This window comes from Stegostoma tigrinum, chromosome 5 (genome assembly GCF_030684315.1).
Source record: "Stegostoma tigrinum isolate sSteTig4 chromosome 5, sSteTig4.hap1, whole genome shotgun sequence".
Classification (NCBI taxonomy): Eukaryota; Metazoa; Chordata; class Chondrichthyes; order Orectolobiformes; family Stegostomatidae; genus Stegostoma; species Stegostoma tigrinum.
The window spans coordinates 118,133,656-118,160,263 of NC_081358.1; the positions used below are offsets into that span (position 1 = coordinate 118,133,656).

Here is a 26,608-nt window from a genome sequence, read left to right on the forward strand (position 1 = left end):
CCTTCTCTCCCTATTTATTCCAGTTCCCTCCCCCCATCCCCCTCTCTGATGAAGGGTCTAGGCCCGAAACGTCAGCTTTTGTGCTCCTGAGATGCTGCTTGGCCTGCTGTGTTCATCCAGCCTCACATTTTATTATCTTGGAATCTCCAGCATCTGCAGTTCCCATTATCTCAGTTACTAGTTTAAACTTGTTCCTTGTCTTACTGTTGTGATTTAACTTGCAGCATTCCATGTATACTATATTAAATATATATATATTTAACCAGTTAAACTTGTGTTTATATAGCCCTTTTAATGGAGTAAAAGATCCCAAGCTATTTCAAAGGGGCATTATCACATACAATCTGACACTGATTCATGTAATGAGTACAACAATAGTGGTAAATTATGGGCTATCAATATTCAACTTGCATCATCTAATTTTAAAACATAAAATTCTCATTCACTTAAAGTATTTTAAGAAAAGGAAGAAATATAGACTTAAAATGGCTGTAGCAATTTCCTGACCACAGATTGAGGCAAGTTCATGATACCAATGTGGAATAAACCTTGCTAAACTGAAATTACCTTCTTAATGAAAGACATGGTACCCAATCAACTGCGTCAGTTATAAAGAATCTCACATACTTTATTAATTTACAATTATATGAGAAGCTGCATATACAAGACATGGATGGATTGACTGCAAACATCCACCCTGGAAAGATAATGGAGCCAGACTTGGGAATCCACAAATGAACTATATTTCAATAGTTGCTTGGCACAGCCGCAAAAGAGAAAAAGGAAAAAAGAAAATGAGTTGGTCACAGCAAAGACAAAAACTTCCTCACCCTCCTTGTTGCCTCACCTTCATCTGAAAAGCCAGCACTGATGCTAACACAAATGACAGAATTACTTGTTCACTGAAAACTCAAGGATTCTACAAGTTTCACTCGTACTGAGGCTATAAGACATCGTTTAAACAGTTGTGGTCTCAGGTTCGACAATAAGAACTAAAGCACTCTAAGAATATATATTTAAAAATGCATGTTCTTTATTTTAATATTATACTTGAAAGTCTCCTCTGTTAAAACTTTATACCTGTTGTGATCCTAGCTGATGGTAATGTTGGACAAGTCAGAGTGTAACATGCTTGATAGGGGATCAATTTTATTTTTCCTTTCAGTTACCAATGAGGTCACTCACTGAACCTATTTACAGGAGACTGACAACGTACTTTTAACAAAGGAATACAAAAGGTTGTAACACAAAGGATAACTTCTATGCACTGTGACCAGGGACCTCATAATCTTGTAGACCTCTCTGCTCTAAAGAAAACAACATGAGTTTATCTAGCCTCTCTTTGTAGCTAATTCTTCTTCAGGGATAACAGTGAATCTATCAGTGCTTTCCATTTTTCAAGAATAAGTTGGACAGCGACATTTCAGGGACAAGTTAAACAAGAAATCCAGAAGTTGATGCCCTAAGTTGCCCTGCTTTCCCAGATACTTCATGGGATCAACACCTCACTAAAGCACTCTGCACTGACTCACATGGAATGCATGAAGATGCAGCACTTACCACTGAGGACATACTAAACATCTCAGTTAGGCTGAGGTTTGTCCATATAAATATATGTGTAACCTTAACAGAACTACTTACCACCAATCTCTGTGGCATTCCAAATTTATAAAGGAGGAGCCCCAGTCCTTCAGACTTAATCATTCTGTGAATTTTCTTTTAGAATAGTATTAAGAATATGTTACTTTTCTTTAATCCATGTTGTTCGGTCTTAATTATATCTTCATTTTCCTCACCTTGTTTTGTTTTCAAACCATAACTTTACATTAAATAAATAATTCTAACATGCCACTTGGTTTGAATTCTCAGTAAAAAATCGTCAATCTCATTGGTTGAAGAGACACGATACCGAGATCTGCTGTAGCAGGCACTGCTCTGTTTTGGATTCCTAGCAACTAGAAATTCGGGAAACAAGAAACACACTAAAGCTTGCAATGAGTTTGTGGATAGGTGTACACATGCCAAACAGCAGCAAATGCTGTTCATTCACTACTGATTCTGAACAAGAAATGCCCAACATATTGCAAGTCCTCGAATAACTTACATTATGCATTTATGAAAGGAAACAGAATTCTAGGGAAAACAGGAATTTCTGCAACTCCTCAGAAATTCTCAAGAGCAGAATCTACAAGAGCAAAAAGAGTTCAAATTTCAGGTCAATAACTTTTTATTAGAACACTATTATCAGCATATTTTCTTTCCACTATCATCAAGAGGTGCTGGTGTTGGGCTTGGGTGGACAAGGTCAGAAATCACATGACACCAGATTATAATCCAACAGGTTTACTTGAAATCACAAGCTGCCAGAGTGCTGCTTCTTCATCAGGTGAAGTGAAGAAAAGCACACAGGCACAGAATTTATAGGCGGACAGATGAATAGGCAGGGAGATCAAAAGATCATAAAAAATGATGTGAGTGGAATGTCGACAAGCTGAATGATAAGTCTCTGCAGTTGATCAAAAGTGTCAGACAGTGTGAGTAAAGTTTCAACAGCTGAATAACAAGTGAAGGGTTGACCTACATTCAGATCAAATGAGGCAGAGAGATAATTACAAAAAAATTAAAAATAACACGGTGCTAGAGAAAAATGGCTGGAATAACATGATAAGTATAAGAGTCGCATGGCGAGGGTCGAACCAAAGTATCAAGTAATCCAAAACTGTGGAAACTAATTAACATAGAGAGATCATAACAAGTTGTTAAAGTGATGGCGTCAAAACAGGACAGTAAGGAAGATTTTACAAATACAGAATATGGTGGAGTTATATGTAGCACAACATGAACCCAGGATAAAGAAGCTAACCCATAAGGACAGGGCCTGCGTGTATACAGGATCTGCTCAGACAAGGAGGAGCACGACGGACACCTAAAGATGCTGAAAGACACCCTCATAAGAACAGGATATGATGCTCAACTCATATATCAGCAGTTCTGCAGTGCCACAGTGAAAAACTGCAAAGACCTCCTTAGAAGACAGACACAGGACACGACTGACAGGGTGCCCTTCATCATCCAGTACATCACTAGAGTGGAGAAACTAAGCCATGTTCTTCGCAGCCTTCAACATGTCACTAATGACGACGAACATCTCGCCAAGATCTTCCCTAAGCCCCCATGTCTCACCTTTGGACAACCGCCAAACCTTAAACAGACTATCATTTGCAGCAAACTACCCAGCATTCAGCACAACATTGACCACAACACCACAAAACCCTGTCGTGGCAACTTCTGCAAGACATGCCAGATCATCAATAAGAATACGACCATCACACATGGGAACACCACCCACCACGTACACGGCAGATACTCCTAAGACTCGACAAATGTTCTCTACATCATATACTGCAGGCAAGGATACCCCAAGGCATGGCATACTGTCGAGGTCATGCAAATGCTACAACAATGGATCAATGGACACGGAGCAGCAAGCGCTGGATGGGAATGTTCCCACCCAGTGGGGGAATATTTCAGCGATCAAGGTCATTCAGCCTCTGATTTTCGGGTAAGCATCCTTGAAGGCTTTGAGATAGACAACAATGTAGAATCGCTGAGCCGTAACTGATAGCTAAGTTCCATACCCATGAGGATGGTCTCAACCATGATCTTGGGTTCATGTCACACTACATGTAATCCCACCATACTGTTCTGTATTTGTAAAATTTTTCTTACTGTCCTGTTTTGACACCATCAACTTGACAACTTGTTATGATTTCTCTACATTAATTCGGCTGTACAGTTTTAGATTACTTGTTACTTTGGTTGGACCCTTGGCATATGACTCTTATACCTTCCTCATCACATGTGACACAAATTTCAAAGAATTATTTACCAGAACCCCTACATCTCTCTGTTCTATAATACCGCCCATGCTCCCAAACTATGCTGACCATGGTCCCAAACTAAACTTGTCTAACCTGCCTGTATTTGGCCCATATCCCTCCAAACCTCTCCTATTCATGTAATAGTCTAAATGTTTTTTAAACTTTGTAACTGTACCTACCTACATCCATCACTTCATCTGGCAGTTCATTCCACACACTAACCATTTTCTCTGTGAACAAGATGCCCTTCATGTCCTTTTTAAATTTTTCTCCTCTCACCTTATAAATATGAACCCTAACTTTGAACTCCCCCAACTTACAGAAAAGACACAGAATCACAGAATTCCTACAGTATGGAAGCAGGCCATGTGGCCTATCAAGTCCATGCTTAACCTCTAAAGTATATCCCATTCAATCCCTGTAACCCTGCATTTCCCAATTGACCGAACCTATACATCCCCTGAACACCAGCATGGCCAATTCATCTAACCTGCGCATCTTTGGACTGTGGGAAGAAATCAGAGCACCCAGAGAAACCCACACCAACACAGTGAGAACACTGCAAACTCCACGCAAACAGTCACTTGAGCGTGGAATCAAACCCAGGTCCCTGGTGCCGTGAGGCAGCAGTGCTGACCACTGAACCATCATGCCATCTGAAAACCTTTTTGCTCTTCATCTTATCTATGCCCCTCATGACTTTATAAACATCTATATTGTCCCCCCTTCAACCTCTATGTGCCAGGGGAAAAATGTCCCAGTCTGTCCAGCCTAAAAATAGGCTGAAATCCTCCATTCCGGCAACATCTTGGTAAACATTTTCAAATCATCTCCAGTGTAATAAAATCGTTCTTATAACAGTGTGACCAGAACTGTATGGAGTACTGCAGAAGAGGTCTCACCAATCAACATGACGCCTCAACTCTTATACGCAAAGGTATACTCAATGAAACTGTGGAATTGGCTCCTTTATTATGAGTGATTTAGCTGCATTCTTAGTTGAGATGTGATAAAGCTGAATGCTAAAATAACGTAAATATATTTGTTGTGATCAACCAAGTGGGTTGAAAAGAGGATAGCCAATTCTTTCCTTCTCACCTGGTTGCAACTGGTAGGACAGGCAAATATAACATTTAAAGGAGCACCTTAAAAGAAGAGAGAGAGGTAGAGACAGAAAGGTTTAGTGAATGAATTCCAGAACATAGGGGTTCATCAGCTGAAACATGATCTTTGATGGTGATTTGGGATGGTCAGTAGACCTGGTTTGGATAAGCGTTATGGTGTTTTGGGGTGGGGGTTGTAGGACATTGCACATATGGGGGAACATATGAACACGTAGGTACACACGAACAAGGAACTATTCAGTCCTTTGATCTGCTGCGCTGTTCAGTAAGATCACGGCTGATCTGATTACAACCTTAAACCTGCAATTCTGCCTAAACCTGATAACGTTTCACCCCTTGCTCAAGAACCGTCTATCTAACTCTGCCTTCAAACTATTCAAATACTCCGCATCCACTACATTTTCAGAAAGAGAATTCTAAAGTCTCATGGCCATCTGAGATAAAATTCCCTCCCTTTCTAAATGTACAGAGCGTCCTCAGAACCTTATATGTTTCAATCAAAATGCAAAGGCCATATTACTTAATGAACATTCAACTTTCTTCCGGCTTTCTTCAGATTTCACTTCTCTGATCTTTCTGGTAAATTGCTTTACCATTTTCAGTTCTACTTCCAAACTTTTAATGTATCAATGAACAGGCGCAGTAGTCAGGATGTGGTCTGTTCAGAGTGGTCTGATTTAAGCACAATTTCCTGCAACTTTTATTCTGCTTCTGAGGCTCTATAGTTCAGCATTCATCGTATTTTGATAATTGCTGTTTTGCACTAATGAGAAGTATTGAACAGCGAGTCCACTCATAATCCCAAAGTGTTTTTCATCATTACCTTTAGCTCATTCCCCTGCATTTCTCAGTGTGTATATCGACTATTCCATTACATCATGTGGTACCTTTTGCTTCTGCACAGTGAGGTTAATCTGCTACAGCTTTGCTCAGATATATTTCTTAAAAATCAGTTTGAAGTTCTCTTAATAGCTCAGATATCACTGTTGTCACACTGATGTTACTCCTATAACAGAGGCTGGAACGCTGCGGTGTCATGTTGTGCTGCACAGTCTTTCAAATGAAATGCTAAAGTGGGGCTCTGCTTGCTCTCTGGGATCAATGGAAAAGATGCCATGGCATTTTTGAAGTCAAAAGAGAATTCAAGAGGTTATTTTATGCCCAATTTTTATCATTAGGTTCTACCTTAATTCTCCAACTCATTAAAAGGAAGTGTCCTCCTATTATTTGGTTCAGTATGCAAGTACAATGGAATATCACACCTTCTGAGTGGGATTTCATGAACTTCCCTTCTGAGTCCAAGTAGGTTAATATTTACCAGCTTATTTTCCTACTGCTAACACTCAAACATACTCCTCATGTTCAATTTTACAATATTGATGTGAAATTGACCAGCAGGAAATCTTTTTAAAAAATTAACTAACAGGATGAGGGCATCGTTGGCTAGGCCAGCATTTATTGTCCATCCCTAATTGCACAGAGGGCAGTTCAAAATCAACCACACTGCTGTGGGTCTGGAGTCACATGTGGACCAGGTAAGGGTGGCAGTTTCCTCCCCTGAAGTACATTGGTGAATCAGATGTGTTTGTCTGACAATTGACAATGGTTTCATGGTCAATATTAGATTCTTAACCACAGACATTTTTATTGAATTCAAATTCCACCATTTGCTGTGGCAGAATTCAAACCCAGGTCACCAGAACATGATCTGGGTCTCTGGATTAACAGTCCAGCAATAATACCACTTGGCCATCACCTCTCCCTTGTATTTGCAACAGACACAAAGAATGCTAGAGAAACTCAGCAGGTCTAGCAACATTGGTGAAAAGAAAAACAGAGTTAATGTTTTGAGTCCAGTATGACTGAAAGAAGGCTTGTTGCCTTGGAATGGTTTATTATTTTCAAAGAAGGACAGCACATTGGTCTGATAGGTGCTGTTAATGGCTCATACATCTTCCCCTGTCTCGCTTATAATCTTGAAGATTTACTTATTGTAATCCATTTCAGTTTATAGGGCTTTATCTCATTTACATCACAATTTTTGGTTCTATTTTCAACTAGTGTTCAAGGAAAGTTTGCTAGCTGAATACAAAATTGGCTTGATGGAAGAGACAGTGGGTAGTGGTAGAGAGTTGTTTTCAGACTGGATGTCTGTAACCAGCGGTGTTCGATCGGGTTTGGTATTTTTCATTTATATAAATGCTTTGGTTGTGAATTTTGGAAGCTTTTAAGCTTGCGGATGACACCAAAATTGGTGATATAGTTGACAGAGAAGAAAGCCATCTAAGATTTCAAAGGAATCTCAATCAATTGGGTCAGTGGGCCGAGGAGTAGGAGATGAATCTTAATTTGGATAAATGTGAGATATTGTGTTTTGATAAAATGAACAAGGGCAGGACTGATACAGTTAATGATAGGGTGCTGGGGTGGGTTGTCATACAGAGAAACCTAGGGGGTCAGGCACACAGTTCTTTCAAAATTACACCACAGAGAGACAGGGTGGTTAAGAAGGCATTTGGCACTCTTGCCTACATTGCTCATACCATTGTGTTTATCAGTTGGGACATCATGTTGCAGTTGCACAGGTTAGGCCACTTTTAGAGTACTGTGTACAGTTCTGGTCGCCCTGCTGCGGGAAGGAGATTACTAAATTGGAGAGGATTCAGAAAAGATTTACGAGGATGTTGCTGGGACTGGAGGGTTTGAGTTATAAGGAGAGGCTGGGACTTTCTTCACTAGAATGTAGGCGGTTGAGAGGCGAGGTTAATGAAATTATGAGGGACGTATGTAAGGTGAACAGCAAAGATCTTACTCCTATGTTGGGTTAGTTCAAAACTAGAGGGCATATTTTTAAGGTGAGAGGAGAAAGATTTAAAAGGGACCTGAGGGACATCTTTTTGACACAGAGGGTGGTTCACGTGTGGAATGAATTGCCAGAGGAAGTGGTAGATGCAGGTACAGTTACAACATTTAAAAGACATTTTGACAAGTACATGAATAAAAAAAAGTTTAGAAGGATATGGTCCAAATGCAAACAATTGGGAATAGTTTAGGGAAACCTGGTCAGCATAGACAAGTTGACCAAAGGGTCTGATTTCATGCGGCATCACTCTATAATAGGATTCTCTGTGTAGTTGATTGATAGCAATGTAAAGATTTAGCTGGTGTTTTCACAGATACCTGAAGAATTTGTCGAATGCTTAGTGTAATAATCCCTTTCAAAGACTTTGAAATATTTCAAACTGAACTGATTTAATTCCTGGAATTAGTAGCTCAGAACTGGCCTTCACTAAAATGTTTCAGGATTTAAAAAAGATACAGAATTTGATACAAACCAGACAACTAGAGAGCACAATTCATTGACTCCAGCCTAGACTCAGCTCAGAATCAGAAAAGTTGCCTTTCCAGGCAAGTACAAACAGAAAGTACTGAAAGTACTCAGGCAACATTTGGGGAGACAGAAACAGGGTACACATGTCAGGTTTGTGAACCTTTGTCACAACCTGTTGAGGGTCATAAATCTGAAATATTACGCCTGTGTTGCCCTCTCACAGCTCCTGACAGCCATAAACACGGACATGTGACTTGCTATAAATCCCAGCAGTCTTTGACTTTGTCTGTTTCTTTAGCTGAACCTATGTTACTTTCAATAAATGGTATTTGAAAAAAGATGTCACTGTGGAATATTGGTGACGTGTGAAACAAAAGTGGGTTTATGTATCTTCTCACTTCTCCTCATGAGCCAATTTTCACAATCCAACATCAACAAAGTAGTGACTTCATAACATTATCTCAATGCAAAGTTTTCTTGTCATTAAAAGAGTGGAATTGTTAAGTTATTTGTTTGCTCATAGTACAGGAGCACCACAAAACATATGCTGGTGACATGCTTCTAAGGAATCAGAGTTGGTAACTCTTGGGAGAAGATTTAACTTGAGTCAACTACTGAACTATTTCATTTGAATAAAAGCAAAATACTGAAAATATTGGAACAAACATAAAGAATGCTGGAGAAACTCTGCACACCTGGCAGCACCTGTGGAGAGAAACACAGGTAATATTGCGAGTATGGTGTGAATCAAAGAAGATCGAGGAAGAGTCAGACTCAACTCAAAAAATTAACTCAATTTCTCTCTCCACAGACGCTGCCAGATCTGCTTAATTTCTCCAGCATTCTCTATGTTGTCACTGAATTACTTTACTTTTAAGAATGCAGAGGCTTCCCCATTTTGCCAATGTAATCCAGATGACGGTAATACTGGACAAGTTACATTCTATTGTGAACAAAATCAAGTTGCTGGATAAGCTCGGCAAGTCTGGCAGCATCCATGAAGAAAAATTAGAGTTAATATTTTTGGTCCGGTGCCCTTTCCTCAGAACATTACTCCTTCCGTTCTGAGGAAGGGTTACTGGACCTGAAATGTTAACTCTGACTTTTTCTTCACAGATGCTACCAGACCTGTTGAACTTTTCCAGCAGCTTCTGTTTCTGTTCCCGATTTACAGCATCTACAGTTCTTTTGGTTTTTATGTTCCATTGTGAAACCTGGCTTGCATGGTTGTACTTTTCTTCTTGCGGTGTGTTGTCAATGATCTGTCCCCCAAATTTGTTGACGAGGTTGCCAATGTTTATTTATGAAAATAATATGAACTTATTGCACAGGAGAAAAACAAGTCATATGTAAGGTAAGCTAGAAAGATCTTTAAACAAACCACAGACTGAAAAATAGAGCTCTTTTCCAAGCAATATCCTTCACAGATACTCAGCCCCAGTGAAATATCACAGCTATCTAAACTCTTTAATTTCTTACATAAATGATGAGGTTGCAAGGTTTTCCTTTTGTCAACTTCCTACACATTCATAAGATATGATTCCCTCTGTTACTGACTGTCCCTGATATTCACAGACACCACCGACTTTACTGACATTTGTGAACTGAACTTCAAGAAAAGCCCCATCAACTTAAACTCTAAAACAGTTTGAAGACTTTGTTCAAGATTTGAGAACCTTGAATGACACAAACTAAAGTGTCTTCTGCTGGTACAAAACTTTTCTTAACTGAAACCTGTTTGTGATCCCCAGAATATCTTGTTGAATGTCATTACAGTTCAACTTTGTAAATATTTTACTGATTAACGCTTCATGATTCCATATACTTACTGTTCAAAAGAGATTTTTTGATCTTTTTAAAAAAACTTGGGTCACCTTCACAGAGCTAAAACCAAAACCCATTTATCTCTGCTTTAAAAGCAAAATTTCTAAACAATAAAACATCATAAATCTTTAACTCAAGTTACACAGGAAATGTTCAAATGTATGTGACTGCTCAAACAGTTCTCTCTCCAATGGAAAGTGCATTACAGAATCATAAGAAGTAAGAGCCACTCCTTGCTGATTTAGAGTGGCATTTGTTGCTGTGCCAACCTACCAATTAAAAAAAAAGACCTGGGATAGACTCAGTAGCCTTTTTCCAGTCCTGGGAACAGGGCTGCTCTGGAACACCTACTTCATGTTTTTTACCTTCCTCCTCCAACGAAAAACTGTCTTCCTCTTCTTCCACATGCTACTCTTTCTGATTAAAAAAAACAAAGAACTGTGGATACTGTAAATCAGAAACAAAAACAGAAATTACTGTAAAAACAAAGCAGCTCTGGCAGCATCTGTGGACAGAAATCAGAGTTAAAGTTTTGGATCCAGTGAGCCTTCTTCAGAACTGATTGTAGCTGATAAAATGTTAGTATATAGGCTAAAAAACGGAAGTGGGTGCAGTGGGGGAAGAAGGAGTAAACAATAGGTGGGGATGTTGTCCAGAGAAAGAGAAAACAGTTGGGCAGACAAAGGAATGAGTAAAGGTTAGTCTGGGAGAATTAATAGCCGGGATCTATTAATGGCTGACAATGTGTTGCTTGTGGGAGCACCCCTTGTGATGACAAGGCCTGGTGTGTCAGGGTTGGGGTAAGGATGGGAGAAAGAACTTAAGCTCTAAAATATTGAATTCAATATTGAGTCCAGAAGGCTGCAGTGTTTCCAAGCAGCTAGTAAAGAGGTATTGTTCTTCTAACATATGCAGAGCTTCACTAAAGCACTGCAGCAAGCCCAAGATGGAGATGTTGGCCAGGGAACACAATGATGTGTTGAAATGGCAGGCAACTGGAAGCTCAGGCTCATTTTTGTGGTCATAATGCGGTGTTCTGCAAAGCAGTTGTCCAGTATATTTAGTCTCCTCAGTTTAGAGGAGACCACATTGTGAGCAGCGAATGCAGTCGACTACATTGAGTGAAGTGCAGGTAAAGTGCTGCTTCCCCTGGAAGATGTGGCTTGAGCCTTGGCTCGTGAGGAGGGAGGAAGTAACTGGACAAGTGTTACATATTCTGCGATTGCATCAGAAGGTGCCGTGGGGATATGGGGAGACATTGGGAATGGAGGATCAATGGACCAAACTGTCCCATAGGGAATGGAAGGCAAGCAAGGGAAGGAAATGGAATATGTACGTTGTATTAGCATTCCGCTGGAGGTAGCGGAAATGATGGCTAGTGATCCTTTGAATGTGGATGACGTGGGATGGTAGGTGAGGATGAGGGGGTTCTTATCCTAATCTTTCTGTATTTTCTTGCACAGCAATCAATCCTTATATGAGACAATGTGGCTGATTTATATAGGAGGCATTAGCCAGTTGGTCAAGGCAACAGAAGTGCTTCCTCTAAATGCCAATGGTGTTTTCAATGGAAGCTTGAAGATGGCTGATTGTAGTGCCTCTTTCTACCCATGGCTGGGTTCTGGATGGGTGTCAGGAGCCACTACTTATAAGAATAATGCAGCAGTCACCTGTGGAGCTTGGACATTGGCTTGAAGAGGTGTGGCACCTGGCATTCTCAAAGGAATTGTGATAACTGCTGAACCGGATGCCTTCCTGGAGGATGTTCTTTTAGAGGTCACAGACCAGCTGGTTATTCAGTGAGTGGAAGTCTTTGCCATCCAGCAATCTAGCTAGCTGGTCTATTGATGTCTTAATGGATATCTGTAAACTATCAATGCCTGATATCCCCTGGAGCCAATGGAATCCACTGACTATTGCAAATCCCAATGCATTCTATACCAACGCTGGCTCACCTACCTTAAATAGAATTAGTCCTCTCACCTTCAGAAAGAGGGCATCTGTGACTTGCCTGACAATGTGATGAGCTGTTGACTGTGGATGTAACCCACAGCCAAAGCTGAGCTCCTAGAATGACCTGGATCAGCAAAAATTCACATTGATGACAAATTTGGTAGTTGCAGATTGTGTGTGAGCTCAGTTAATTGAGGATCAAAGCACAAATGTCCAATGCCCAGATAGATACAAACTCCTACGGCACTGACACTGTGTAATTGCAAGTAGCTGACACTTGAATAGATCAGCTTATGTTTTGGCTAGGGTCTCCTCCCTTTGCTGCATTTCTTTGATCTACTCCTAAACAGGAAAATGCATCTGTTGAAGTTCCTCATCTCTATACTGTTCAATGTCTGAGTAGCCTGCTTCCACCTCAACTTCCTCAGGTGCCACTGCTTCATTCACCAGGGTTTCCTCCACCAAAATGGATTGTGATATTAGTTGACTCACATCCCTTTCCTAAGTCAAATCATTCACTATTCACAAAGTCAATTAGCATCAGTGATTGCAACACAGGTCTCTGCTTAAGCAATTGAGCATAAATCACCATTTCTTCAAAAGGTTAACCTGTTCTTCGATGAGCCGTCATTGCTTCTCATAGGACTCATGTCAGTTGGACTCTGGACATTCTGATTGGAAATGTAAAATCACTTTTTAAAGAATTTTCCAACAAGCAGTTAATTAGAAATGGACAGATTACTAGCTCTCACCCAATCCTTTATTGAATATCATGTTGTTTTCAGGTTATTCAGGGGCTACATTCAGAAAGTTGTTTTCGATGTGTAAAAGTTCATTTATGTCAACCACTGAAAATTCAACCCACACAGCAGACAGGCACTGTCTGAGCATCACACATATGCAAAGTGGCAGGAGTCTGACAGTAACGCATTCACAGCAGACTAATACTGATACAGCAGGCTGGCAGCATGACACATAGACACACACACACTGCTGATCTGCTAATCTGTAGTTTCTGTCCGTCACAGTGCCAGTCTCTGTCACATGAAGTCACATGGTATCGGTGTGAGTGGGCAAGATAAATACAGAACTGGCTGAGTCACAGGATGTGGGGGTGCGGGACTATAATCTGGTGTCGTGTGATTTTTGACCTTAGTCATAGGAGACAAAGGGTAGTGGTGGAAAGATGCTTTTTGGAATGGAAGGCTGTGACCAGTGGTGTTTGAAAGGAATCAGTGCTGGGACCTCTGCTGTTTGTGATCTACATAAATGATTTGGTGGAAAATGTAGCTGGTCTAATTAGTAAATTTGTGGATGACACAAAGATTGGTGGAGTTATGGATAGCGAGGTGGATTGTCAGAGGATACAGCAGGATACGGTCAGTTGGAGGCATTGCAGAAAAATGGCAGATGGAGTTTAATCTGGACAAATGTGAGGTGATGCATTTTGGAAGGTCAAGTACAGATGGAAATTACACAGTGAATGGCAGAACCCTTAGGACTGTTGATATGCAGAGAGATCTGGGGTGTGCAGGTCCACAGATCACTGAAGGTGGCAGTGCATTAGGTAAGGTAGTAAAAAAGGCCTACGGCATGCTTGCCTTCATTGGTAGGGGCATTGAGCATAGGGATAGGCAAGTTACGCTGCAGCTATATTGAACTTTAGTTAGGCTACACTTGGAATATTGTGTACAGTTCTGGTCACCACACTACCAGAAGGATGTGGATTCTTTGGAGAGGGTACAGAAAAGGTTTACCAGGATGTTGCCTGACAGGGGGTATTTTAGCTATGAAGAAAGGTTTGTTTTCACTGAAATGCAGGAAGTTGACAGGTAACCTGATAGAAGTTGATAAGATCATGAATGGCATGGATAGAATGGAAAGAATGACACTTTCTCCCAGGGCGGAGAGGTCATTTACCAGGGAATACAGGTTCAAGGTGCAAGAGGAGAAGTTTAAAAGAGATGTGCGAGGCATGTTTTTCACACAAAGGGTGATGAATGCCTGGGATGTATGGCCAGAGGAGGTGGTGAAAGCAGATACAATAGCAGCATTCAAGAAGCACCTGGACAAATAAATGAATCAGAAGGGAATAGAGGGGTATGGCGTGGAAGGGTAAATTGTGTCAGTGCAGCCATGGAGGGCCAAGGGCCTGTTTCTGTGCTGTATTGTTCTTTGTTCTTATACACACAACAGACTAGCAGTGACAGAGTTTGGTACTGTGACACACAGAAACTGCAGAATAATTGTGAGACCAACACAGCAAAAAAATCAGTTGCAGAGACTGACAATATGGACACACAACAGATGAACAAAGACAGACACAGCAGACTGTCAGCGAGGCAGACTGACAATGTGGACATACAGCAGACAGTGAGAAAGACTGACAGTAAGACACATATACAGCATACTGAGAGTGATACAGACTGACAATGACATATCAGACTGACAGAGACACACAGCCTGACAACAATATTACTGACCAGATACATGTAGCTTTCTGACAGTGAGACAGACTGACAATGAGACAGACACAAACACAACAAACTGACAGTGACACAGACTTCAAGTGCCAAACACAGCAATCTGAATGACAGTAACATAGACACTGACTGAGTGACATTGGCTTACAACGACATAGGCAGCATTTTGACAGTGACACAGTCTGACAATGATACATACAAAAGCAGACTGTCAGTGACACAGGCTGCGAGTAACAAATTGACAGTGACACACAACAGACCGGCAGCGACAGAAAACGAGTGAGAAAGACAGCAGACAGACAGTGACACAGTGATACTGACGCGCAAGGCAGAGTTACAGCAGACTGACAACGCTACAGACGGCGCAGAAGACACAGGCTGACAGTGACACAGCCTTGCAATACAGACACGTGTCAACGCTGCTTCCTGGTTTCCCATCCGCCAGGCCCGCGCACGCGCCCTCTCCTGGCCCCGGGGTAGCCGGGCGCATGCGCGATGCGGGGCAGTGCCTGCCACACGGGCCTCGGGTTTTAATGTCGACGGTCGGAGAGTCTGCGGGAGGTGAACTTTGAGGAGAAAGTGGGCAAAGCGGGAACAGAGCAAGGAAGGAGCGGGAGTTCACCTTCTCACGTTTGGAAAATGGAGGAGAAATTTGCCGAGATCGACGCGCAGAGCCACTGGTCTCAGTCGTATTTGGTAAGTTACTAAAAGTTATGTTTGCCTGCTGTGTCCGGAATATTTATCTGAATAAACATATAATAAGGACGGCGGGGATATGGGTTGAAAGCTGCCGGTGGACCGGCTCTCCTCCCGGTTTCTGTTAGCCGAAGCCAGGCCTGCCAGCGCGAGCTTAGCGGCGGAGTGCGCCTGCGTGCAGTTAAAGGTTCCTTTCGTGCTGCCGATGGTTAATGGCTCGGAGCTTCTTGTTAAAGACCACGTTCACCCTCCTGTTGCAACTTGGAACTTCACACATGGGTTGCTGCAAAACCAAACCGCAGAGTGCAGCAGCATAAGCACAGAAAGAAACAACTTTTGAGTGCTGCATTTTCTTCCTAAGTCCCTCTCTGCCGGACTGACAGTCAATAGGTGATTTTGTTTTCACTCTCGCTTCCGAGACCTCCTTCGCAAGCATTTCGCTCAGAATCAACTCCACAAATTCACGTCTGAATGCATATGGTGTCACTTCTCTGCTTTCTTCGGCATGTTGTCACAGCAAACAATTGTTTAACTTACAGGACACTCGCACGTAGTGCGGTGGCTCGCTACACCAGTGAAATTTCTTCTCCCAGACGGTTGAGAATCTTTGGATAACAAAGTGTGAAGCTGGATGAACACAGCAGGCCAAGCAGCATCTTAGGAGCACAAAAGCTGATATTTTGGGCCTAGACCCTTCATCACCCTGTCCGTCCTCCCTCGACTGACCTATCCCCTCCCTACCTCCCCACCCCTACTCTCCTCTGACCTATCTTCTCCTCTATCTTTCTTCAGTGTGCCTCCCCCCCCCCCCCCCACCGCATTTATTTCAGAACACTCTCCCCAGCCCCCTCTCTGATGAAGGGTCTAGGCCCGAAACGTCAGCTTTTGTGCTCCTAAGATGCTGCTTGGCCTGCTGTGTTCATCCAGCTCCACACTTTGTTATCTTGGATTCTCCAGCATCTGCAGTTCCCATTATCTCTGAGAGTCTTTGGAGCTCCTTGTCACCGAACACTATGGGACCAGAGTCCTAACATACATTTAAGGCTAAAGTAGGTACAGTCTTCATCAGTAGGGGAGTCGAGCGTTCTTGGGAAAGGGCAAGATGGTGGACGTGACGATTTAGTTGTATGGCAGAGCATGCTTGAGGGTTCAAACCGTCTGATTCTGTTTCTTATGATGTTAAGGAAAGCTTGGTCTGGCAGCATCCGTGATGAAAAAATGAGTTAACATTTTGGGTCTGGTCACCCTTCCTCAGACTAGTTGGGAAGATGTTGGTTTATATGCAGAAAATAGGGAGGAGGTGTGATAGGGAGTAAATGATAGGATAAACAATAGAGCCTGAAAAGAGATGAGTAGTTGGGTAGACAAAGGAGTTGCTAATGATCTGGCTAGCAGAGTGACCAGCTGTTAATGGGGACTGAAATTGTATCGGAGATAATAGGAAGTGCAGATGCTGGAGAATCTGAGATAACAAGGTGTAAAGCTGGATGAACACAGCAGGCCAGTAGCTTTCCTGCTCCTGCTCCTCTAGCTGTGCGCCTTGTTATCTCTGTTAATGGGGACTGTTAGTGACTAACAATGGATAGTGTGTAATGGCAGGCTATGTGATATGTGTGGGGTAGGGGGCTAGGACATGGCAGAGTTTAGGTCCTAAAATTAGTGAACTCAATATTGAGTCTGTACAGCCGCAGGGCCCCCAAGCAGAATATGAGGTGGTGTTCTTCCAGCTTGCGTTGAGCTTCACTGGCACACTGCAGCAAGCCAGAGACACAGATGTTGGCCAGGGAACAGGGTGGTGTGGTAAAGTGACAGGCAACTGAAACCTCAGGTCCTTTTTTGCGAGCAGAATGTGAAGTAGTCACTCAGTCTACGCTTCACTTCCCCAACGTAGAGGAGACCACATTATGAGCAGCGAATTCAGTGGTCTAGATTCTGGGAAATGCAGGTGAAGTGTTGCTTTATCTGGGAGGTATGTTTGGGATCCTTGGATATCGGGGAGTGTGGTGGTAAATGGGCAGGTGTTCTAACTTCACAAGTTGCAGGGGAGGATGCTGTGGGGGTGTGTTGGGGGTGAATGAAGAGTGGACCAGGATGACCTGGACTGAATGGTCCCTGCAGAAGATGGACAAGGTAGGGGAGGAGAACATGTCTGGTGATGGTGTCTTGCTGAAGGTGGCAGAAATGGTGCCTGATGACCTTCCAAATGTGGAAGCTGGTGGGGTGGTAGGCAAGGACAAGGGGAACTGTATTGTTGCTGTTGGTGGGAAGAGAGGGGGCGAAGATGGAAGTGTGGGAGATGGGTCAGACCCAGTTGAGGGCCCTGTTGACAGCAGTGCTGGAGAGCACCTCCACTGAGACACCTCCCTATTTTCTGTATGTAAGCCAACGTTTTCCCAGCTACCATCAGTTCTGAGGAAGGGTCACTGGACCCAAATGTTAACTCTCGTTTTTTTCTGTCACAGATGCTGCCAGATCTGCTGAGCTTTTTCAGCAACTTATGCTTTTGTTCCATTATTAAATTTGTTTCGTGAACCTTGGTAGACTTCAGTTTAGTTATACTGGGATGTTGTGCTGCGATGACCTAGTTTTGTAGAAATATTGGAAAGTGATAGGATGTTGGTTTCATGGTGTTCAACCAGAATCTCTTAAAAGCCAGAAACTGCAAATGGAGATTTGAAGTAAAAATAGAAAATGCTGGAGAAACTCAGCTGTCAGATCTGCTGAGTTTCTTGACCGCATTCTATTTTTATTTACAAACCCTTAAAGCTATGGTTATACTGATAGTTTTAATTTTGGATTCTAACCCTGTATTTAGAATACTAGATATGATTCTCACCACTTCACAGAATTACAGATCTCAGTTTACATTAGCTCAACTAAGAATCTCTTTAGTATAAATGCATGCATGGTTTGTGGATACTGGGCTCCTCCAATCCAAGAATAACAATAATTGAGCATTGAGAATAGGAGAGAACAATTGAGGATGGTTAAACAGAGAGCCTACACCCTTTCACAGTACTCATGTGCCCTGAGGGCCTATCATATTGCAACACTCCAACATTACCCATTGCCAGTTTTACCAAATTGTGGAACTCTGTTCCTGTTGGGCCACACCCTCAGATCCTGTTTGGTGCTGTATATGACATCATCCTTCATGTTCCTGTTACTTTAAGAGATTTTCTAAACTCGCTTTTTGAACATCTCTCTCCCTTCAGCCTCTATCTCCAAGGAAAATTGCAGAAAGCTAAAGAATGGAGAGATCTGGGGGTCCTCATCCATCAGCCACAATAAGCTAGTATCCAATTTGGCAGGTAATCGGGAAGACAAATGGAATGTTGACCTTCCATTGAACAGGAGTGGAATATTCAAGTAGGGCGGTTTTGCCAAAACTTTACAAGGAATTGTTTAGGCCACAGCTAAATACTGAGAGTAGTCTTGGTCCTCTTAAAGAAAGATGTATCAGCATTGGGAGGCTGTGAAGAGAAGATTCCCTTGGCTGATATCACATATGGAGGGGCTGTATTATGAGGAGAGTTTCTAGGTTGGAATAAAGAAGATTGAGAGATGACCTAATTGAAACATAGATTCTGAGAGGACTTGACAGGTAGATATGGAAAGGTCACTTCCCTTTGTGAGAGTGTCTAGGACCAGAGAGCATAATCTTAGAATAAGGGATTGCATATTTAAGACAGAGATGAGGAGAAATTTCTTCTGAAGATTGCGAAATTCTTCACTGCAGAGGGCTGTTGAGCGTGGGCTGTTAGATTTTCAATACCAGCCTTGAATATTTATATGTATCAATGGAGCCACTTTGCTTTATTGAGGAAAAGGCAGGAAAGTGGAGATGAGGATTATTAGATCAGCTATGATTTCATTGAACTGTGAGACATGGGCTGAATGGCCTTCTGCTCCTATGTCTTAAAGATAGGAACAACAGTATTGAGCCTGCCAATTTGCCATGCAACCCTCAAAGTTAAGCAGAATATTGAATGAGATAATGCTGTTGCTCGACTGGGGCACATATCTCCATCAAAATAGATGGAGAAGTTTAGTAAAAAGACCAGCTTTATCCACATACCAATGTCTAGTAAAATATTTTTGAACCCTTTGTGACAGTGCTAAAACTTGTAATTTTCTATCATCCCATAGCCTGTTTATTGAACATTTATTACTTGACCTGCCAGGTCTCAAACAGGTCTGTCATCCTCTGCATTCCACGATGAGAGCAAGGTCTACAGTGCTTTTTGTAATCACTGTATGCCTTCGTGCATGACAGCCAGTGAGGTCGTTTAGAGCTGTAGTTACTGTTTTAATGTAAGCAACAATGTACACAGCAAATTGCCACAAGCGTTACAGCAGCGGTATGATGATAACTAGATCATCTATGTTTGTGATTGGCTATTACCTATCCCTCATCGGCTGGAAGTAACATCTACTCTCTAAAATAGTGCCTTAGAGTCACTTGCAGTTGCTCAAAGGCTGCGTGGGTCTTGGTTTAAAATGTCCGAAAGACAGCATCTCTAACAATACACACTCCCTCAGTAGTTCATTGGAGAATCAATTTATTTAATTTTCACACTCAAGCTTGGGTAAGTCTTGAATCCACAACTTTGGGATTGAGAGGAGTGCTATCAACTGAGCCATATTGTTGAAAAATCCAAAAATAACAGTGGAAATTGACTGATTCCCCGCACTTTTGCTGCAATGTGCAGCATCTGTTTGTTGTATGAGAATAGGGGCTTCAGTTTTTTTTTGAGTTCTCTTGTGGGACACAAGGGAGTGTTGCTGGCACGCCAGTATTTACTTCCCATGTCTTGTTGCCCCTGAAAGGTAGTGAGTGGCATGCTTCATTCCTGAACCATTGCAGTCCATGTACTAACCTCTAATAGTTGGATTTGTTTAATGAGATCATGGCTTGCTATGTATTATTTAGACATGGTTGCAGGGTGACCAGGTTTGAGAGCTCAGTGTTCAAGGGTATTTGATATTGTAGAAAAACAGGCAAAAAAAAACCACTGGTAAAGGAAGGTATTAGTATGCTGGTGAATCATGTTATAGATACAATAGATTGTGATGTGGAATCAGTTTGGGTAGACGTAAGAGATAGTGAAAGAAGTCACAGGTGGGCGTCATCTATAGTCCCTGAAGAGTTGCCTCAATGTAGGACATAAATCAGGAAAGAATGATGGACACCACAACTGTTCTGGGTGATTTTAATCAGCATTTTGACTGGACAAATCAGATAGCCATTGGTAACACACAAGACAGACTCGACAAATCTATCAGAGGTTCTGCTCCACAAAAGAATTCATTGTGCTCCTGAGATGCTGCTTGGCCTGCTGTGTTCATCTAGCCTCATATTTTATCATCAGGGAACAGCTTGTTTTAGATTTAGAAATATATGATGAGGAAGAATGAATAGATTCTGTAGTTAAGGATTCTCTTGGAGATAGTAATCACAACATGGCAGAATTTCAAATCCAATTTGAGGTTGAGCAGCTGGGAAAACAGATTGAGAAGGTTGCTCATGAGCAGTGGCAGACATTTAAGTGGATATTTCATAATGCTGAGCAAATAGGACTTGATGAAAAGCAGCTGTTGAATTGTAGTTTGAGGAGTCCCTAGCACTTGAGCACAAAACTCGAAGCTGACTCCCATTTGCAGTAATGTGGGAGTGCTATATTGCTGGAGTTCCAGACTTTGTTTAAAATTTCTAAAAGATCCCACTTGGCCTGTGAAATAGATGTCCTTTGGGATGGCCACATCACTGGGAACACCAGCAGTTTATCCCTGTTATTGAACAACTGCAATCCATTTGGTGCAGGTATACTTATGGTGGTGTTAGGAAGAGAGTTCTATGATTTTCATCGACTGACAATGAAGAAACAATAGAGTAGTTCCAAGTCAGGATATTGTGTGGCTAGAATGATGGTCGTGTTCCCTTCTATCATCTGCTGTTGTTCACCTAGGTAGTGGAGGCCATGGGTGTGAAACGTGCTGCAAAGGAGCCTTGACAAGTCACTGCAGTGCATCTTGTACATGAGGAAATGTCTCTCAACCTGAAACGTTAACTCTGCTTTCTGTCTACAGCTGCTGCCAGAGCTGCTGAGTATTTCCATCAGTTTCTGTTTTTGTCTCTGATTTATAACATCTGTTGTTTCGGTTTTTATTTTGTATGTGTTAGACACTGCTGACAGTGGAGGTATTGAATGTTTGTTTTGGTGGATGAGGTGCTGACCCAGTGACTTTTTTGGTTTGTTTTGTTAAGCATTGGCGGTGTTATTGGAACCACAGTCATCCAGGCAAGTAGAGAATATTCCATCACACTGCAACTTGTCTTTTGATATGCATAGAACATAAATTTGATATGTGCAGGCTTTGGGGAGTAAGAAGATTATTCCCAGACTTTGACCTGCTTTTGATGCTAAGTATTCGTATGGCTGGATGATAGGGTCAGAACAGGGATGTTTGCAGATTGCATAGTGTTTAGTACCAGTGACAACTTTACTAATACTGAAACAATTCATGAACAATTGTAGTATCCAAGTTTGGGATGACATGTGAAAGCAAAATTCACAACACATAGGCAACAGTCATTTCCAATAAGAGAGAATCTGACTATCCTTGCCATTGCTAATATCCCATCATCAACATCTTGGGGTTACCTGGGGCTCAAGCTGAGGTGAACTACCCATATAATTACTTTGGCTGCAGGAACAGCATGTGGGGTCTGAGGCTATAGATTTTACAGCAATCAACTCATCACCTGACCCCCCCCAAAACCTGTCCACCATCTGTCCACTCACCATCAGTGAGTGTGATGGAATATTCCCCCCTTTCCTGCACAAGTACAGCTCCGATAACACTTAAAAAGCTTGATATCATCCAGGACACAACTCCACATCCATATTCACACCCTTCACCACTGCACAGTATCAGTAGCTTGTGCCATCTGCAAGATTCACTATAGAAATTCACCTAGGTTACTTTTTAGTTAGTAATGAGTTAAAGCATATGGGCAGCAGGCAAGGAATTGGGGTTGAGGGTAAGTTTAGAACAACCATGATTGTAGTAAATGCTGGAGCAGACTTGAGGGACTAAATTGCTTCCTCCTCCTAGTTTTTATGAAGGACAATGGCTGTTTCGATACATGATAACGCTGCCAACTGCAGTTTTCACTCTGATCTGTTCATCATCCTGACTTAAGGGGGGAAAGATATGTTGATCCTTTGCTGTTCCTGGGTTGAAATCTTGGGATTTCCTTTCTAGCATATTGGGGGTGTACTTACCATGAATGGCCTGTAGCAGTTCAAGGCAGTTTGCAACCGCTTTCTCAAAGACAACTACAATACAGTAATAAATGCTGGCCCATCCAGTGACACCCACATTCTATGAAAAAAAGGGCTTCTTTTGAAGGAGTAATTTTTTTTTAGAAAACACAAAACCATGTCTTGGGCGAAACCTGTGAGGTGATTCATGGTGGATGGTACGAATGTTTATGGATGCGGTGCCAATCAATTAAGCTGCTTTGTCCTGGATGGTATCATGCTTTCTGATTTCTGTAGGACTTGCCATCATTCAGATAAGTGGGGTAAGTGTCACAGTCGGGAATTGTGCCTTGTAGACGGTGGACAGGCTAATAAAAGCAAAGTACTGCAGATGCTGGAAATCTGAAGTCAACACAAAATGCTGGAGACACTCAATAGATCTGGCAGCATTTGTGGAAAGGAAAACAAAGTTAACATTATATGCCCAAAATGACACTACTTAACATCAAGTCCCCAAGTTTCTAATTTTTTTTTCTCTCTCAACAGGTGCTGCCGGAATTGCTGAGTTTCTCCAGCATTTTGTTTTTAATTCAGATAGTGGGCAGGTTTTGAGGAAGTGAGTTACTTGCAGGGTTCCTAACCTCTGACCTGTTTTTGAAGACACAGTATTTATGTAGCTGGTCCATTTTAGGTTCTGGACGGTGGCACCTCCCAGGATTTTGAAACTCTGGTATGCAAAGAATGATGGATAAATTCTCTCTTCTTGGAGATGGTCTTTGCGTGGCATCTGTGTGTTGTGAAAGCTACTTGTTACTTGCCACTTCCCAGGTCTAGCTGCATTTGGACATGGACTTCTTCAGTATCTGAAGATAATAAAGTGTGTAGCTGGATGAACACAGAAGGCCAAGCAGCATCTCAGGAGCACAAAAGCTAATATTTCGGGCCTAGACCCTTCTTCAGAGAGGACTCAGGTTTCACTCTCAACGATTTGTTTTTATAGATAGCAGAGATCCACTGCGCAGATTGTTGTTAGCAAGCTGCCTCCCAACACCGTTTGTTCTCAGGCTCTTTTCCAATTTAACTTATTCTTAGCAGGTTTCCTTCAAAATGACCTGGATAAAATAAGCATTTCTCCAAGTAGTCACTGTGTGTGTGTGTGTGTGTGTGTGTGTGTGTGTGTGTGTGTGTGTGAGAGGGAGGGGGGTCTCCCTTTGCAGCAGTTACAGCAAAACAGTTATCACCAGTCATGTGATTTACAGGAAACCATTTTTTAAAACACAAATATCCACCATGCTCTGTAGTTTCAATATATTGTCCATTAGCACTTAGGCTGTTTTACGTCAACTAGGTTCATCCTCTTAATTTATCTTTAAGTTCCCTTGAAGGCCAGCTATCTTATCACCTTCCTTTCTGAGAAAAGGCAGAAAAATAACTCAGTTAACACAGTGAACTTTCAATGGCCTCTTTTAAAGAAATCAGTCCAGATATAGCCACAAAATTTGGAGTATATTATTTTTTCCACAATTCTTCAAAGTCAGTTCTTCCAAGAGATATTAAATACATAACCTATGGCAAGAGATCAGAAGACAGAAAACCTAATCATTACAAATGGGAAATTCCAGCTGATGATTAATACAAATAGTGACACCAACTATAGGCAAGTGATTGCCGCTGAAGTATTTTTATGAGCATTGTTAATTGCTTAGCTTAATACTTAAGTTAGGTGGTACTTTCTAGACAATAGCTTGTGCTTGAGTAAAAAGACTCAATGACGTTGATAGAAGTTCTGGAGAAAGGAGCGATAAACTTTTGGCGTGTCTCTCTTTTTGTGAATAAATTCCAAAGTGTAAAGATTGGCTTTTCTTCCTCCAGAAACTAGCTCTAAGAAGGCTAAAATGGTTTTGGAGGATGGTTCCTTTCAGGTTAGCTTCTGTGAAGAATGACTGAACACCAGTGTAGATTGTCAGAGTATGATTGTTCTTCTGGCCAATGTAGACGTATGAATATGGGTTACATCTCTACAAAAGGAAAAAAGGTATGTTCTTGCTCTTTCTTCATAAATGAAGTATAACTGGAAAGCGAAGTATTTTGTGAGCAAGATAGCCATCAGTTTGACACTGTGGAAAGTTTTTCTATCGGATTATATTTCGCAAAGTTTACCAGAAAATGATCTATAGGATGTCTGCAAGTCAGCGCAGAGAGAATGGGCTAAACAGTCTGTGATGTAGCTTACCTATGGTTTTGTGGTTCTGTGGAGGTGCAGTCAAACTTAGATAAATTTTGTAAGATGGACAGTCTTTTCACAAAGAAATATGTCGTGGATTTTAATAGATGCCATAAAAGATTGCAGAGTCCGTTTGAGTCCTTGAGCAATGTTGTCATTTAAATTATCAGGTTGTGTTAAGGTGCCACAGAAGGCATAATGTTTGGAATTCTTCAAACCTCTAGCACCACCCCCAGATGCAAGGTGAAAGCACTTTGTAGAGATCTAAATACCACAGCAGATGATAGTGTTGGACAGCAAGACAAATGAACCACAGGATTGCCTGGGGAACTGTTACTAAGTGATTCATGTATGAGTTAAAATATCATTGTGATGAACTGTTGAAAGCGGAATAATAGGGATCTCTACATGAAGTATGACACACAGGATTTGCAGGCTGAAAGTGACAGATCCAAATGTAGGAATTCTACCAGTCACACGAAGCTTTAGTTCAGTGATGAATGCATTATTTGCTGATTCATTTAGCTGTATGGTATTGTATAGAAGTCACACTTAAGTGTGTGGAACAAATTGGCTAAAATGGTGCATTGATTCATTTAAAAGTGAGAATCCAAGTAAAGGCACAGAATGAGTTTTTTTTTGGGGCAACAACATATTGCAGTGATTTAAAAAGTGGCAATTCATGCAAAATAACATGGAGCCACTTTATTCATACTATCGCTTCTTCTGAGTATTTTTCATGAAAGGTAAGCCTTTCTGAAAAAGGACAATCTAATTTTTTAAAGAGCTGTGAATTGCAGTGGACCCAATTAGGACAATATTAGATAATCTCCATCTGCAGAGGTATGTTATAATATCTCTGAACAGGTTGATTAGAAAAATAATATTGTGACTTGCCTGAAAAGTAGCTGGCATAGAACATAGAACATAGAACAATACAGTGCAGAACATGCCCTTCGGCCCTCGATGTTGCTCCGACCTGTGAACTAATCTAAGCCCATCCCCCTATACTATCCCATCATTACCCATATGCTTATCCAAGGACTGTTGACATGTTGGTTAAACATTCAAGGTGATAGTTGTAAAGATCTTGCCACACCGCTGACCAAAAACCAACATCTTGTGGCAGTGTGGTAAACTATGCCATTCCAGAATTGGCTTGTTCAGCAATTTAAAGTGCAGCAGTTGATCTTATCTGACCTCGCCAAAGCCTGGAGGCATAGAATTCCCATCATCTCTGCAGGTGTAAAGATGCAACCAGGAGAAATTTAAAAAAAAAATCATGGTTAATGAACTAATCTTTACTTTGAAGGGATCAGAAGAGATTCTTCAGTTTTGCAGAACAATAAATCAGACCTCGGTCACATCCTATCCAGAATGAGTTTGTATTAACATCAGGAAAGATGTATTGCTTTGGAAAGGGACGCGGTGCAAATGTACAAGAATGATTCAAGTGTGTAAGATTTTAAATTGATACATGGCTTGTGTTTTGAGATTTGAGAGGCGATATGATTGAAATATTTAAATGTGTCTGAAGTGTTCTTGTTGTCCACTTGAGAAAATGGTGATGAGCTACTTCCCTGAACTGCGGCTGTCCATTTTGATGTGGGTACATTCGTAACTATTAAGGAATGTGTTATTGTAGTGTTTTTATTTTGTGGCAGAAGGCATGGGATATATTTTGAAGTCAGAATAATATGTGACTTGGAGGGGACTGTTATTTATCTATGTGTCTGTTGTCCTGTCCTTCTACATGGCTGGGTTTGGAGGCTTGGAAAGTGCTTACATCAATATCTTGCGCAGAAAAACTTCTTGCTGGCATTA

General features: G+C 41.5%; 1 protein-coding gene across 5 annotated transcripts in view; it reads left to right on the forward strand.

Moving 5' to 3' along the window:
• Window positions 1-15,056: 15,056 nt before the first annotated feature.
• Window positions 15,057-26,608, forward strand: part of LOC125451694 (tyrosine-protein phosphatase non-receptor type 2-like) — an 80,631-nt gene continuing 69,079 nt past the window's right edge. For all 5 annotated transcript variants that reach the window (XM_048529188.1, XM_048529185.2, XM_048529186.2 and 2 more), the window contains exon 1: window positions 15,057-15,292. In XM_048529188.1, the coding sequence (XP_048385145.1) occupies window positions 15,236-15,292 (57 nt within the window). In that variant the 5' untranslated portion in view covers window positions 15,057-15,235. The remainder of the gene's footprint in view (window positions 15,293-26,608) is intronic.